This window comes from Nyctibius grandis, chromosome 6 (genome assembly GCF_013368605.1).
Source record: "Nyctibius grandis isolate bNycGra1 chromosome 6, bNycGra1.pri, whole genome shotgun sequence".
NCBI classification, from domain to species: Eukaryota; Metazoa; Chordata; class Aves; order Nyctibiiformes; family Nyctibiidae; genus Nyctibius; species Nyctibius grandis.
Window position 1 is genome coordinate 39175583 of NC_090663.1, and position 17926 is coordinate 39193508.

The 17926-nt window shown below is 39.6% G+C and overlaps 1 protein-coding gene across 20 annotated transcripts in view; it reads right to left on the reverse strand.

The window, feature by feature from the left end:
- The window catches only part of TENM3 (teneurin transmembrane protein 3), a 472906-nt gene that overhangs the window by 17322 nt on the left and 437658 nt on the right, over positions 1-17926 (reverse strand). For all 20 annotated transcript variants that reach the window (XM_068403619.1, XM_068403624.1, XM_068403637.1 and 17 more), the window contains one exon: positions 16358-17232. In XM_068403619.1, coding sequence (XP_068259720.1) covers positions 16358-17232 — 875 coding nt within the window. The remainder of the gene's footprint in view (positions 1-16357; positions 17233-17926) is intronic.

Genomic DNA, 17926 nt, shown 5'->3' on the forward strand with positions numbered 1-17926 from the left:
TTCAAAGGGAGCATATTTATTGGTGCTAAATTCTGTAGCATTCTGTACTCACTCCCTATTATTGGACTAGATTTTGCTATTGTTGTAGGAATCCTCAAAATTTTTCATAAAAATAGTATCTTAGTGTCTCTTGGGCCTTACTTATTCAATGATTATGCAGACCAGCTGCCCTCCTGTTCCTGAGGGCTTAACATCTCTTGTATTACTAAGAGAAAGAATCTGGGGTAATATTTAATCTACTTAAGCTGCTTGTAGCTGGAAATCAGAACAGCTAGCATATATAACTCGTTAACTGCCTGCGGATCATAGTTTGAGAACTGTGGCATAAGCCATGCAGGAGATGCTTTTTTTTTCTGGCTCTACTGACATTTCTTTAAACCAACGGCTATATATTCATTTAATATGAATAGATAGATACAATTTCTGTAATTGAAGTAGACCTGTGACGTCTAAACCATGTCTTTTCCTATGCTGTGTTAGGTATACTCCATTGGTACAAGACCCGGGACCATGCTCACATCCAAACGTGCACTGTGGTCACAGTATAGAGAAGTAAAGCATTCTGTGAGCTTCAGGTGATAAAACTGCCTTTAAGTTTAGCTCTTCCAATACTACAGCCCGGATTTGTCAGCCTAGGTGTTCAGCTGAGGCTCCTCGTTTAGGAGTATAGCCTGCCTGTACCTGCAGCGGAGAGAAACAAGTATCCAAAGGGTGATTCAGCCCACATAGGACCTGTTTGCTCTCTGGAGTTTTCCATCCCTCTCCCGTGACCTTGTAGTGGAAAGCTGAAGGAAGCTTTAGTCTCTTAAAGTAACTAGAACAGGACCCTGCAGGTCCTCACAGTACGCTAGACATTTCATGCTTACAAATGCTCCTTCTGGGAAAGAAATTCAAAACCAAAAAAAAAACCACCCCAAAAAAAGCTCCAAGCATATCACTGAGGCTACAGAAACTCTTTTTCTTAAATTGAGAGAATTAATTCCAAACAGTTTTAACCCACAACACACTAACTTTCTCTGAACAGCATGAGTGCTGCACAGCACTGCTGTAACTGAAAGGATTAGGTTAAGAAATGTTTTTTTCCAGTTTGCTTACTCTGTAGATTTGACAGCTTTTTGCATACAGTCATTTCCATCCTTTTAACACAGTTGATTTCCTTTGTTTATATAAGACTTTCACTTAGCAACAGGAAAAAGAAAAGAATGTTTAAAAATCAGAAACTATACTCCAAGCCAGGGAAATCAAGTGGGAAAACTTATTTTTTGAAGTTAAGTGTATTTCAAGATAATGGGATTTCTTCCAGTGTGTTTCTAGCCCTAATTTTGGCTCTTTTTCACATACTGGACTTGGCAAGCTGAGATACTGCATTTATGAGGGAGACCGAAACAAACACACCAACGCTCCTTGTTCATGAATGTGACTGCTAGCCTATTCATGACCTCTAGTCTCATTCCTCAGTTCCATAAACTTATTTTCTTTTCATGCACAACTTCCCTTTTCAACTCCCAGGGGAATGCATATTGTCCAATTAGCGTCCTTTTCTGTTTTCCACTTTATGTTTGAAAATGGTATCAAATTGTTTTGTTAGGAATTACTTGCGTCCTTTGATTCCAGTAGCCAAGTACTGGTCTTTATTTCAAATGATGCTTACTAAAGCCGCGGAAGGTAAGATTTCCCTGCAAGAAGAACTTTTCACCCTTTGAATCACAATATTTGTGAGAAATTAATTCTCATATTTTTCCGTATACCACTTCAGTTGGAAAATGCTACACATCAGTAGTATTCAGTACAGTGTGTGGCTTCACTGCAGCATGCAGCGCTGAACATCGCTATTCTTGTTTTATGCATTCTTGCTTCCACATTATTATTTTTTGACTCTGTGCCTATAGTTCCTGAACTGGTCTCTTCTTTCACAAATACATGAAAGCACATCATGAGCCTGACATAAGCAGCTCATATTACTGCAGCGGGGTGAGAGTTCAAAGATCAGCAAAAAATCATGCTACACATTCATGTTCTTAAAAACATGACTTTAAAGCTGAAAGAATCTTAAAAAGCCACAATTGCTTGGTTCAGGCGTCCTAGTGCAAGAAGAAAATGTGACTGAGACATGAAAGTTAAGAACACGATTTCTCATACTTTTATAGCCAGGAACAAAAAGAAGGAAAGGAAATAGGTCTTTCTACAATTTACTACATATTCCATTTTATGATGGATTGTAATGTGTGTCCTTCATTTTGTTCACAGCACATCGAATATTGAACTTACTTCGTACTTGCTTTTTGCCCACAATGAAAGCCTTATCAATGCTCAGCATAGCAACATCACTCATACCTTTGGGCACTCCTCTGCCATTTTTCGTATTACATCCAAATATCTTTGCATTCTGCTGCCAAGGTGAATTTATTCATCCAAGATTGTCAGTTTTAGACTGAGAGATTTCTTTTATCTGCCTAGTGTTCTAATATTGAAATTGCCCTAAAAGGAGTGAGATTTAAAGTCTAGAGGGCAAAAGCCTATATTTGGCATTTCACAGCCTCTTTGATCTTTTCGTCCAAACACAAGCTCAGGCACACGTATTACTGCAGAGCCCTCTGATCTTTCTCCTGTGCCAGACTCCACAGCAAAGCCATTCAACCAACCTCTTCAATTCCTCAAGAGCAAGTCTCACATAAACTTTTCAAGAATCTAAAATGGAAACTTGCTCACTGGGTGTGACCTCATGTGCATTAATCCCATCAACTCATTTCCGTTCGCATTCACGTAACGATCTTCATATTTGGTCAATAACTACAGAAGACAGCAGCAGGGGTAGCTGCCACCACCGCTAGCTTAAGTTCCCCTTAGATCAAATTCTTTTTCTTCTTTAGGATGATCTGCCACTGCCAGCGAGTTTTCCCCTTCTGCAGTGAGAATTTCTCAGAGATAATCATTATCAGCTTCCCAGATTCTTGACCTTTTGCTCTTCACCTGCTGGAAGTCTCTCTTCCATTGTTCATCTCCTTTAGTTTTAATTACACTCCTTCCCAGACCATTTTCTGTTCTAGTCTATCTAGGACACTTCACTTCGCAGTGATAATTTCCTGGTAAGCCTTGTCACGGATGGAAATGCTCTACTTTATTTCTGACTTGTTTCTCGCATGCATTGTATCTTAGTTTGGAGCACATTTAGCTCAACCCCAGCTTGCAGAGCATTATTAATGTTTTCTATCAGAAGTTACTTCAACATAAAATAGGGAGCTGTAGAAATGAAGTGTATAGTAAAGCTTGCTGCTAAAGCCAATTGCTAAGTTATGACTGATACTGTTTTTCCACAGACCTCTGCAGCACACTCCCTTAACAAAATAAATTCTGTAATTTTTTTTTTTTTTTTTTTGCTATTGTAAACATGTCAGGTTGAAAAGCAAGGCATGCCGGTTCCTGCATGTTTCAGATAACCAGACATACACTGCAAATGTGTATTATGTATTTCTTTAAAGACTGGTTACAGATTATGCTATTAGTCAGGACACTGCAATAGAGAAATGAGGCATGAATGCATTTCGTAATATAGACATGTATAATTTTGACAGTAAAATGAAAAGTACTGTTACATTCTCACTCACACATCAGGCAATTCCTCTGTGCATCTCGAATTATCATGGCTAAAAAATTTATGGAACATTACCCTACTTGTTTCTTGTTGTGCTGCCTCTTGGCAGGTGAGAACAGAAGGTTCAAAGGTGACTTTCAGAAGTGCAGTGTGCTGTTGTTTTAGGTGTGTACTCACCATATTGGAAATCTGTCCTAACCTGGCAATGAAATGTCTCCTTCAGCTTGTTGAGGCCATTAAGTTCCCATTTACATAGAGAACCGTTGTCTTTAACATTAAAGAGTGTTGGTTTGCAAATACATTTTTTCACTTGTATTCAGCCTCCCGTAGCACACTGCAAGTTTAGTCCCTCCCAAATAGTGAATTCACAGTTGGAAAACTACAGTAAATAGAAGTCACCTTGACAGGGTATTGCTGCATTGCTAAACCAGTAACAAAATAGTTATCTTGCTGATCAAAAGGAAACAAACCCATAGTTTATATACCGTCACTTTTATTATCATTTTGTGACCCGCATGGAGCTCTCCCTGTCCTCCACTGGTTTAAAGTAGGGCACAGCAACTTACTGGGAGCTCTAGTTCTGACCATCTGTAACCATTATCGGGGTTGTTGAAAGACCGGAAGAGACTCTCAACTTCAACATAATGAAATTTGTTAATTTTTCCCCTTTACTACATTTCTGAGTTGCTTTCCTCATTTTGATATGCATTTTTGCTTTTTACTTGTCTGAAGAGTGACTGAATGAGCCTGCTAAGAATGAAAAAAGTGAAAATAATCTGCAGATGCATGAATAGACAAACGATTTCTCCTCTTTTGTCATTTCTTCTTTAGTCTCATTGAAATACACACTTCAGTGGATGCATAACTACTCATTTATAACCTGCCTTTTAAAAAATAATATTAATTGAAATACCGTATGCATATATTCCTTTATTTCTACACAATGTACTTGACATCTTTAAAGGTTTAGCATCTTGCTTGTGAATTCACAGCACAAATGTATCAGGAAACCCAAAATATTAAACTAACTTCCTTTTGAGATACAACAGATGTCTTTTTTTTAAAATGGAACCATAAAACAATAAGATAGCTGTATGTCTTGCTAATATTGTTTTGTTTTGCTTAACAAGAAGGAACCAAATGTGTCATAAATGACAATTTGATGTATGTTAGTAGGCTTGTAAATTATGACAAGTGGATTGATGTTTTTTTTTAAACTTGACTATTGCCTAAGAAGGGTAGCATTTTTCCTTTGTTATCTGGAATATTGTTAAGCATGAGAAAAAAATTCAATATTCTTTCCAGTCTTACAGAATTTTAAATATATTTTTATAAAAAGCTTCATTCCCTTCTTTTCCCTTTCCTTCCTGCTCTACTGCTTTTTCCCTCACCTTTTCCCTTTTCCTTTTCCATTTTCCTTTTCCTTCCTGCTGTGCCTAGCTCCGAGAAAATAGTGGATGAATAGGAATTACAGAAAATGGGTCCAGGAGTGATTCTAGGAAGGAGCTAAAGTAAACTGCAGCCCAAAGTCCAATTCTGGACAGGAATTTATCTACCTGCTCGTTTTTTTTGATGGAATTTGGGCAGAAAATGCAAACTCACAAAACCACAGAGGCTGGAAGGGCATTAAAAGTATTAGTATCAGATAAATTTCTCTGTCCTGCTCAACCAAGTGTCAGACAACTCAAGCTTAAATTCGAGCAGTGGGCCTACTTTTCCTGTTCCTTTATCTGATGGCTGCCTTCCATGGAGAAAGGGTCTTTATCCCATTTTCATCTGGGAAAGTCTTATGCAACTGTTTGCACAGCGGGTTAAATGATTCAGGTAATGGTCTTTTATCTTAGCAACGTGGTCAGGACGAATTTTTCAGCCCAGGTTTAATAAAGAGAATTCCTCATCTGGAAAGGGATCGACAATTTCTCTTTTCACCTTCTCCTGTTATAACTGCAGCTTTTTTGTAAACTGGCATTCTGCACACCAGACACGTGAACAATTCACCTAACCAGGCCACTCTTGACAGCCATAACTCACCTGCAAAACAACAGGCACACTCTAAATGAAAATCACTGCGGGAAATGTGTCTGTCGGAAGGGAACTCAAAGAAATGAATCAACAGCTTCCCTCGCAATAGCTCGCTCACTTCCATACGGAGAAGTCTTTTGATGCTCGTTTTCCACTTCATTGCACAACCAGGCAAACAAGCATGAGTTCAGTGCTTGTGCTGCAGTAAGACTGACCACCTTCACGGCCTAATCCACAATGACTTCCAGAGACAGGCATTTGGGGGAAGCGGTGCTTTGCAGTGAAAGAAGCAAGACATGAATTCATCATGCTGGGGCCGCTTCTTTACTTTTTGCCAGCAGACTGCCCAACTTTTCACTCATTGCTGTATGGCGTTGCAATCCTCCCACACTGTGCTGTTTGCTGCGATAAGCACCTGCCATGTATATTCTCATAAGGATTCACAAAACAAGAATTCTTTCATAACTTGCATTTCTGACACACACCTTACATGCACAAGAATCTGCACAAATAAACAGCGTTAATGATGATGGTGCTGTCTGAAGAGCAGGAAGAACAACTCCAGTGTATGTGCAAGGGGAAAGGGGCGTACTGGGCGGAGTGGGATGGAGGCGGTGTGGCTTAAATGAGAGGCGTTATCTGGGGATGGAGCAGCTTCCCAGGGCTGGGGGTGCTCCTCAGCAGGGCGTACCCTTTTGAACTGAGTGCAGCCAATTCAAGACTGATTGAAGGGGGCTTGTCCCTAAGAAAATGAGACTAAATTACAGTAGCCAGGCTTTTATCTACAAGACTTCAACACTCATCCCCTGCTTTTCAACTTCCCTCTAACGGGAATTCACTGCCTCTGAGCCCCATGGGGTCCACAGGGGCCGGACTCTGTTTTTTGCCAGGGTGTGCAGGGTGAGATCCTGCCCCGCAGCAGCTTCCCGTGCGTGGTGTCTTTAATCTCACGGCTCCCTGAGGCTGCTGGCTTGTTTCTCTGTCACTCCCTGCCCCTGCCTCCTTCTTAGCTCATCTATTACTGTACAAATAAACTGTGTGCCTTGTCGATATAAATACCAGAGTATGGCCTTTCAAATAAAAGAAATGTTGGTGTATATATACTTTGTATGACAGATTGTCCCCTGCTGTAAGGTCTGCTTACACTATCAGAGCTGAGTGCATAGGCCGCTAATGAAAAAAGGACGTAAGGCTGGTCTGTTTGGCCAGACATTTTGTTCATAGAATAAGCTGTAATGTTGCTTTTTCCCCCTTAATTCTTGGTGGTTGTTTTTTTTTTTTTTTTCATTTTGAAACGTAAAAACTCTATGAAGGTGTTTTTACAGGGCCACAAAAAGTGGACATAATGAACTTACTAAATTGCATTATGTTTGAAAAGCAAATTTAACAAAAGGAAAGCAAAATTATATAGGTGTCTTTTTTTTTTCTTTTAGAACAGTGGAATACCAAGATGGTAAACAAAGATTGCTAGAATCAGGTTCTATGGTTACATTAGAATAACATCCTCATTCCTTCGGAGCACGAGTCACACCCAGCCAATGCAGGCTTCAGAAGTGATCGACTCCCCCCTTGTTGGAGGGAATTAGGTAGGACTTCTAACTGCACGTGCCTAGTAGGCTCCCTGAATAGCTGATCAGCCTGGCCTCACTAGGGACATCAAGGAAGACCAAATCTCTTGACGAGGCTTGAAAATGAGGACTGTGTGGTTGAACACAGCATGACTAAAAATAGAGAGCTGCCTTTTCACGCACAGTCCGCCGCTGCCCTTCCACTCTCACCACATCAAGTCCCTTGTGAAGTGAACATAAAGGAGAATGAGCTACCTTGGCTATAGCCTCCCTGACTTCTGTTTGACAAAAAAAATTAACATGGGACAAGACTATTAACATGTCAATAACTGAACAAATGGATTTAAGTCCCTGATAAAGCCACAAGTGAAACAGATACTTTCAGGAGCCTGAGCAGAGCTGACTGGATTGACAACACAGGACATTTATGTTATTCATAGGAACAATACTATTTTTTTGCTGAACTATCCTTACGTCTAAGTGCTTTCCAAAACCACAGAGACATCACATGCTGATTTCCTTGACAGAAATCAAAGCACTTCTTCCTTTCTCATACATGTAAAATGTAATCTCGTTGATATGTGTCTTCAGCATTGCTATTTTGATATTATAACCTATTCAATGGTTCTCCTTTTATTATTTAGCTTAGTTCTAAGGATAAGGAACAGTAAACATTCAAGAATGAAGAAATGGGCAAACATCTACTAGACAAGTTATACTACTGATATCAGAACAATTAGGGGATACACTACAGTTCTCGAAAAAATTTCACATTGATATCTAATGGTATCTATTAATGGATTATTTGTGACATGGCTGCTTTGTTATTAAGCAGGATGAGTCCCAAACAGCAAGTTTGTGTGCTCCACAAGTCTTACAAGACTAAAGTATATACCAGCAGTGTATTATAATTATGAAATTTACAGTAAAGTTGAGTTACAGTTCCAGTTTAGAAAATTGTGAGATCACAACCTCTATTCTTAGTAAAAGGAAGCTGAAGTTAGAAATTTAAAAAGTGTATTTAATGATTTATCTAAAGAAGAAACGTGGTAAGGACAGTCAGCAAGCACAACTGTCACTAAGGTCCTCTCAGAAATTGCATGTTGCATGAAACCTGGTTACATATTTGTGTAGTATTGATGTATCTGTGGGAAGGTTTAAAAACCCACGTCATTCTTCAGCTTGTGGCCATGCACAAATCGAACACGTCAGCTTGATATTTTTCCCTACAAGTTCTCTTTGTGTAGGGGGAATACTTAGCTTGTTTGAATAGAGGGAAGTGTTTTAATCGCCTTTTGGCCAGCCTTGCCTCCATGGGTCTACAAGAAATGGTGAGAGAGGATTATGCCTACTAGAGTTTCAATTTGTGCCATGTTCAGAGGAGAAGAAGCACCGAATCTTGACTAACAGAGAACCGGCTTGTCCCTGAAATGGGCTTTAAGAGAGAAATATATGTATTGTGTGCTGAATTGAGACAGGCAATGTGGAAAGAGAGGCACTTAGGCAAGGACCGGATATCTCAAAAGTATTTCCAAAAAGACAGTTCAGAGACGGTTAAGAACAAAGAGAATATGTCTTTTGTTGCTTGAGTAAATATAATATGGGAAGATTAAAGACATTGCACTTGTCATGGTTTGCAATCAAGGGCTCACATGATGCCACAAAAGTCAATGCAAGAACATGATAATGGGCTGAACAAAACTGTTTTAATGAGTTTGGTGAATTACTTTATAGCCACTACGTTTTAGACTGATGAAGCAAGAAGCAGCAGTAGTAAAAGCAGAAGGTAAAGAAGGTTGTTTATGATAAAAGGATAAAAATATCTAAAAAGCACTATGATACCAAGGACATTCAGAGAATGCTGTTTAGAGGTGATAAAAAATCCAGATTAAAATTTTGTAGAAAGTTTGTAAGAAATTTGTAAGAAAACAGAATCAAATTAGAATGAAAGCCCCAAATTTAAAGAAAAAAAGACTAAGCCTTTTTAGATATTCATATTACTGAAACAGAAATGTGACAGAAAAATGAACACAAATAGAAACACAAATGTTACATGAAAATAAAACTCCACAAATGTTACAGGAAATGGTATAGAAATATTAATTATGAAAACTGAATTGTTAATGTCTTAATATACAGTAAAAGTACAAGTGAATTGACACAACTATTGGGGGATAATTTTTATCTGATCAAAAATTAAATACTTGCTTTTATCTAAATGAAATCTTTCAGTGGAAGTTCCATAGACCTTTGACAAGCAAAACCTTAGTATTTCCAAGTCAGACTCCACAAGCAATGCATTAAGATGAAGCAAGAGGAAAACTGCAAAATATCATCTGTTCCCTGTTGCCAAATGCCGACAGTTATAGATGATGTGCCTGGTACACAGGGAAACTAAACAAGTTGAAGCCAGAGGCAGTATCGTACTCTGCATCAGAGAGTTTTAAGGAAACCACAGCATCGAATGCATTGTTAATAAAAGCGTAATATGCAAAGGGTGATACTCTGCAGCATGCAGTGAAAATAGATTTTTACCTGCGATTCTCTCTAGTCTATAAATTATCATAAGGATTTCACATTCTGCATGATTTCACGACCTTTCCAGAATGGCTGGAAAGCTCATTAATTTAACTGTGGGAGCAAAGTAAACTTGTAAGGACTCTGCTTGCTAATGTCACTCTCTTTGATTTCTGTTGCATTCCCTTGGAGACAAGAATTGAGCAGGAAAGGGAGGAAGGGAAGGAGAAGACAAATGAGCTCTGGGCACGAGGTGCCCAGGGAAACATTGGATGGACTGTCAAGAGATACAAGAGGGGACTGAAAAGAAATGCACTGCTGGGAAAGGAATAGGCAGGGAAGCCAAACACGCTTTAGAGAAATGATGGGAGACACGGGAAGGAGCAAGATACAAGGTAAGAAAGTAAGGAAGGCAAGGTATGGAGAGCAAAAAAGAGACATGGAAGAAAGGCAGTGAGTTTGCAGGGAGGAGGAGGAGGAGGAGGAGGCATCTTAGTCAGGATCTGCCTGCTGATATTGTTCCTAAAAGGAGATGAAGGCAAGAGGAGAGAAGGCAGGAAAGAGATAAGAAACAGAGGCTATTGGAATTAATTCATAGCTAAGGAAGGAAAGTTATCCAAGTTTAACCAAAGGGGTTAAAGAGGCCAAAGGAGAGCACATGCAGCCTGCACCTTCCAGGGGAGCTGTGAGATGGAGGAACAGTTGCCTCTTTACAGAGGAGCCTGCAGAAGCACCTGGGCTGGGACTGCAGAGGGATGGATCCCACATGCCAGACACTCTGATGCCACCTCTAAGGACTCTGTGGCTGTCAGACATCACCTGAGTGCCAAGCACACCAGTGCGGATGTAGACTGCAACCTTAGCAGCGCAGCCCAACCTCAGCAGGCGCTGCCCAGACAACCAAGGCTGTCTTCTTGCCCTGGAAGGATCCTCCCTCGCAGAGCAGCCTCTACCAGTTCCTGGAGCAACCTGAAGAGCAGAAAGCAGCCGGAGGCTGGCAGGGCAGTAGGCCAACGATTCAACCAAAGGGCTTCCCTGTAACATCCTGGCTGAAGTTACACAAAGTAATCATGGAGCAAGCTGAACAAGAGCGGTGAGGTCGTGACAGCCCCTCAAGAGCATGCTTGGCTTCCAGTGGCTCCCAGGGAGTGACTCAGGGCAGTGAGATGATTCAGAAGAAGTGGGGCTGAACAAGATGCTTGGGACCTTCTCTGCAGGCTGCCTTAAGCTTCTGTTCAGATTAAGTATCATCAGTAACAGCAGCTTTTTCTCTGGAATAATTTGCCCTCTTGAGGCTTGTCAAACATTCAATTAATAGTGAGCTTTTTACCCATTTTCAGCTGAATTTAAAGCCTGGCTGGCAAGTGCTGGCATGCCAGGGTTTTGATGGAGATGTGACATTGCAGGCTGGGGTGTGGTCTGACCTCTTCCATGACTGAGCGATTGCACAGGGGCACTTCAGGGTTTTTTAGGAGTTTACTTCTGGTACTTCAAAAACTTAGGTCCAGAGAAAATGCTCCTTCTGTGCACCTGGCTTAGCTCACAGAAGAACACAGAATCAGCTAGGTTGGAAGAGACCTCTGGGATCATCAAGTCCAACCTTTGACCCAACACCACTGTGGTCAACTAGACCATGGCACTAAGTGCCACATCCAGGCTTTTCTTAAACACCTCCAGGGATGGTGACTCCACCACCTCCCTGGGTAGCCCATTCCAATGCCTAATAACCCCTTCTGTGAAAAAATTTTTCCTAATGTCTAACCTGGTAGCTCTCTGTGTGTGAAAGCAGAATGGAAACTGCTGCACAAAAATAATGTAATATAGGCTAGCTAGGAAGTGTCACTTCCAAAATGCTAATAGGCATATAATTAGTTCAACTTTTAAGATTTATCTGTTTAAATGTTCACATTATGCACACATAATATGCAGTTATAGTTAACAGTTTCCAGCTCATATATTTCACAATTTTAGAACAACAGAATTTGATTAGGCTGATTACTCTTATACCTTGTTTAATATTATAATTTCATTATAAAACCTAATCTGGAGCACTTGCAGCTTCATACGGCTCCATTGGTTTTTTAGCATGCATGTATGCTAAAATATCTTTTGTGAATGCTCTGGTACTATCTTTTTTATTCAACAAGTTTTTAGACCTTCAATAACAGGAAACAGTTACGATGAATTTTAGTAACAGTACTTTTGAAAAGTACGCATTCTTGAAATAGAAAGTGTTAATTTTGATCAGCAGACTATAACCCTTAAAAAAATAGGAATTTAGAAATCCATTTTGCCATAAAGATATAAAAAAATCAAAGTCTGTAAACAAATACGGAAAAGAGATTACATGATATCCTAAATAATTCAAGTTAATACTTACAATTTTCACTGTAAAAACACAAGAGTGTAAAAAAAAAATATTTCCTATATGTCAGTCCTTCCCTTCTTCAGGCAAAGTGGAGACCAAATAAAATAAACTCTAATTAGTGTCCAGAATAAATGAAATAAAAAAGTAAACTTCTTTTGGATCTGATATTAGTGTGATTTAGTCTGTGGAAAAAAGCCATGAAAAGAAACAAGCCCAAATGCTTTAATATGTGCCAAAGCAGTGATTGCCAATTTTTGGGCTGCAATGTTTTTTCAAAGATTTCCTCTTTCCACTAAAATGTTGTTCTAAAAAAGGAAAAAAAAAATTAAATAGTTTTCTTAAAGCTGCTCTCCAGTCATTGAGAACTCAACTGAAATAATCTAAGTTCTTTGGATCCACGCTCCAGTTATACAAACAGACTTGCACAGGAGAATAGTTAACGAAGCTATTACTGAATTGGCTCCAAAGACTGATCTTTTTATTACTAAAAACACAGTATTTTTTACTCCAATGTAACTTCTGCCATTTAAACAGATGTGCGACAACCAAAGGGTGAAACAACCCAATCATACTCAGAGTTAGTTGAAAAATACATTTCTAGTCCATTGGAAACATTCTAACAGTTGAAAAGTTTTAACTCTGAGTGTGAAGAAAGTCTAAATTCACCATGGAATATAAATTCTATCCCCTTCCCAAAATATTTTGAGAATCTGAATAATACAATAGAGTAAATAAAATACATAAATAAACTCCAATATTAAAAGACAATGCATCCAGCAATGAAACTGAAATATTTTGCTATTACTAAAATAGAACAAGGAAGTCAGAATGATTTCTTCTCCTAATTTCTTATTCCTCACCTGATGTTCAAGGGAAATCTTTCTGTTTGAACAAGGCTTAATTTTTTTCAACAGAAAACTGTGCAGCTGAAAATTTTTTAGCTCACACTACCTACAAATGTGAATATGCCAAAGCTGAGATAGATACACACACACGTATGTACATGTATCATGTCACCCTCACACAAGCCCTTACGATACGCATGGTTTCCATCCATTTTGGCAATAGTTACAGAAGCCTCTGAAAACCCAGACCAAGTCAGATTTAATATTATAAATCATCAGCACTGAAAAGCAAAGTCACAATAATGTTTGCTGATCCTAGAATAAAAAATGCAAAGGTGGTTGTGTTTGTATCTACTTTTTCTTCAAAAGGGAAATACACAGACAGAGATTTGGTGCACAGGGAGTTTATGTTTAAAAGAAGTAAGCAGCTATGAGGCCCGATGGATGTTTTTAAGAATGCTGTTTTGGCAAGAAAAAGAATACTGTGCCTTTTTTCACTTATTTCCTGTAGCTTTACATAATCAGCGCATTTTTTTATTTTTGGTATTAACTTGTACAGAGCATCACAGAAAACATAACTGGAAGGGACCTTGAGAGGTCATGTGGTCCAAGCCCTACCCCAAGGCAGGATCTGCTCTTCTTGCGTTAGTCCTGCAAGATGTCTAATCTGTTCTTAAAGACAGCCTGTGAAGGGCAAAGGGTCACTCTATCATTGTCTGTCTGCTTCAGGGCTCCAAAGTCTTCACCGTGAAGTTTTTCCGAATGTCTAATCTGAATCTTCCTTGTTGCAATTAAACAGATTACTTCTTCACCATGGCTACGGGGAGGAGATTAGTATCTTTGCTTCCGCAAAAGCCTCATACACTTGCAAATTTGGGGTGAGTGAAATTGCCTAGCTTTCTCTGTAATTATTTCGGCTTGGGAATTCGAATGAGACGTTGGTTGGAGGTAATTGTTTAGGAGGTGCATAAACAGCAGCTTGAAAAGAATACTAACACTTACTGAGGGGAATAGCCTGCCCTTTGGGTTCTCTGCAAGCCAGCTGGACATAACCTAACCCTAACTCAGACCAGAAAGTCTGCGTGAAAGCAGATCAGGTGTGAAAGATGGCTATTTACAGACTCAGTAAATAACTATGTACTTCATGACACACAGTACCCTAAATTCTCCCTATGATGAAAAATATAGACCTATCAACCACTTAATAGTGAATATAATATCCACTTTTTTTAAATCACGCAGTTGCCATTAAGATACATTCAGGAGCCATCAGCTACTTCTGCAGTACGCCACAGTAGGCTACACTAAAACTACAGGCAACATGGTGAGAAATTACTGCCCTGATTAAAACTCTAGGTCCTCAATTAGCCAGTATGAATGCCAGCATGATTTAAAGTGCCTGCTGTACCCAGCAGATGCCTTAATTTCAGTAAGGGACTTCACTATCCCCTAAACTGACTGCCTTGCCCAACTCGCCTGCTGGAAACAAGTGGTTGTGTGTGTCCCAGCTACCCACTGAATTTACTCTCTGTGGAAATGGATGACTATTCCCAGCCCATCTGAAGCTGTGCTTTGGTCTCAGCACGTAGGACAGGGCTAACTCACGAGGAGGAGAACACATTCTCTCCCAACCAAACAGCTTCTCATTCCTCTGTGTATCCTCGCTGTGCTTCTGTGTCCTCTTGGCTGGCCCTAAAAGGATACGCAGCGGATGCACCAATGCATAATTAAATATTACAGACGTGCACTAATGCTTTGGGAATGTGCCCGCTACCAAAGCCCTGCCAATTTACAGATTATTGTAAGAACACCTTAAAACTGGCAGCAGCACCATTCCACCTGCTGTCTTTGTTAGGGATCAGCATTTCTAGTCCTGTCTCCACTTCAGGACACAGTACGCAGTGAAGCAGCACCTGCTGCTCTCGTGTCTCTGACGGGCATATGTAAAGGCTAGAGAGTAGGTACAGGTGCTCTGAGTCCTCCCGCACACCGCCTCCGCCAAATGTGCGCTGACAGAAATGTGAAGTTATCTCAGAACACAGATGTTTGGCTTTGCTGCCACTGCCTGACACTGGCACTTTATTTCCTTTATCATGTGTGTTGAATTGAAAGCTTTTTTGCAGGCCCTGACCTTGGCAGCAGTTGCTACTGCATTTCATCACAAAGATAGGAGAAAAGAAGAGGGGAAAAAAAAAAGAAAAAGAAGAGGGACTTACTGGATTTTCACGATGCCCTTTGTAATCCTGAATACTTCAGCTGAGGGCCCTCTGACACTTTTACTTATCACACTAACTCTACGTCTTCCAGTCTTTCATAGGCACATTTTTACCCAACCTTAGCCCGTCTTTCATGTGATTTAAAAATACACATATTTTTCCAGTTGATAGAGATGACTGGAAAAAACCTGTGTTAATTCTACATCGATCTTTTTTGAAATAAATTATGTTTCAAGCTGCAATTTTGTTATGTTTTGCTTGGCATATCAGTTTATAGTTCAGCTCATTTGGGGATGAAGTTGCCTGTAAAACCGGTATGTGATCTCTCAGGTTTATCTATGAATCTATCTATGTGATCTCTCTAGTTTATCTATGAATTGTCACGACCTTTCTTAGTTAATATAGTTGAAGATTCTGTAAAACGTTTTGCTAATCTGGCTGTTATGAACAGGCATTGATGACTTAATGACTGTAAAAGGGTAAAGCAATTCACTGAAAAGATTTTTTTCTGAGGCTGGAAAAATTGCAAGTCCTACTGTTCCACTAATACCTCTAGCTATTGTGCTCGCACCTGTACACCACACGTTGCTGGTGGCTTTTGTGTTTTCAGTTTATTCCTACGGGAATGACATTTCCCCCCACAGCCCATGTTTCTTTTCTCAGCTTCTTCTGCCCGGGTCCCCCTGTGTGAAGAAAGCCTGCCGTGTCATCCAGGAGATCCTTCCTGCATATTTGCCACTCAGTGAAACACAACCTTTTACAACTTAAAAAAATACCCACCCAGCCTTTTTTGAGGTAAAAGACCATGCAGACATGTTTTTACTTAGAAAAAAAGAAAGACACTAATATTGAGCAGTGAAGACAAATTTCTTGTCAGTATTTGCTGCAGAACAATCAATCTAATGAGCAAATGGGATGAAAATCTAGTTTTTGATGCAAATCTACAAAATTGTGGTTGTCTGAGGTACAGCTTTCTTGACAAGAGTGAAATGTCTTACTGTTATTTCAATATATAAAACTGAAATTCAAAATAATGAACTTAAAATTCAGACCCAATGTTTAGAAGTCAGACAGAGGAAGACAGCATGGGAAACAAAAAGTATCCTTCTGTGCTTTTTGTTATCAAGGGTCGTCTTTACATTTACTTCATCAGTCTCCAAAAATTTTTCAGGTGGTAGTGTATAACTCAATAAAACTATAAGGCATCTGACTTGATTTTATGTACTTACTCAAAAAAAGTGGTCCATCCAGTCTCATCGCTTTTAGTTGCCAGAAGTCCACTGTTGCCATGGTAGGTAAATAAGACAAGCTCCAGCCCTTGTGCAGTCATGCTTTTCAAACATCCATTAGTGCCTATCGTCAACCAGATAACTTGGTTATCAGGAGAGACCACTCTTACTGGCATCCGGTTGGGATCCCGTCTGATACGAAGAGTATTCCCATTGCTATCCGTTACCGCAGTAATATCATTATCATTACTGTAGCTAAAATTGTACAGATAGTCTCCGGTGACTAAACTCACAGTGTACTGGTGAGTACCATTGACATCAAAGATATAAAGCTCTTGGTCAGTTGGAGAAGCAACTTCATAAAAGTTCATTGAATTCAATAAGGGTTTATTCTTCGACACAGCCCGTATCCTAATATTTCCCAGATCAGCAATATAGAGGGTGCCATCCGGAGATGCAGCTAAGGAGGAAGGGGCATTAAGTCTGGCATCTTTAGCATAGCCATCTCCATTTTGGTAACAGTCACAGTTGACATCATTTTTGCAATCGCACTCTGAAGGTATTCCAGCAACTAATGAGATCTCTCCATCAGTTGTGACCTGTCTTATCCTATTAATCTTTTTTTCATCGGTTTCTGTAATGTAGAGCACGCCACTGTAGGACACGGCAATGGCAGTTGCTGACTCTAGCGTGGTCTGTACAGCGTGCTTCCCTACCGTGTACTCCACTCCAGGAACCTGACAATGCATTGGCCTCCCCGCAGCAATGCGAACCTGACGGTTTTCAGTGATCTGCAAAACTACGTTGTTATCCAAAACATAGATGGAGTTATCCATTGGGTTGATAGCTAGATCTGTAGGCCATTCCAGACGAACCTTAATGAATAGAAGTGTTTTGTTAAACAGTTAACCAGTGCAGATTAAATGAGTTAATTCACCTTCAGTTTTAGACACTGCTGTAAGGATATTTTTCATCTGCTGTAACTTGTATGAAAATACATGCAGCAAATTAAAGGTTTTCAGGGAGGCAAGGGGAACAACGTTCAGACATCCACTTTACTGAATGCCAGTTGCATTGGAAGTATAATACAGGGTGAATTTCCCCTCTAAGAAGTGCTATGCTTTTCTGTATCACAAATGCATAAATAAAAATGGAGACAGATATCAAAGTCTAAATACATACTTTAAGGATAGTACTCATCTTTTATTCTTGTAATGGCAAAAATAACTCACTACCTTCCAGATTACAAAACACACTACTATTCTCCATTTTCAAACATACCACTAGTGATGTCCCTTCTTACCTACACAAGCTTCTTGAGATAAATAGAAAAATACATTTTTTTGTATATATCCTCTCATTCACTCTAGTAGGCTGAGGATGTTAGTGATTCAGAAAACATCAACATGCCAAGATAGTTCTAACAGATCTGCCATTCTCCCAGTATTTACTACCAGACTTAATCTTTCCTGCTGATAGTTTTGCTGTTCTAAACTAAACTAAACTTTATGGGCAGAAAAATTGAATGCAGCAGCTTTTATAGCTAAGAGAATACACTGCGATTCATGC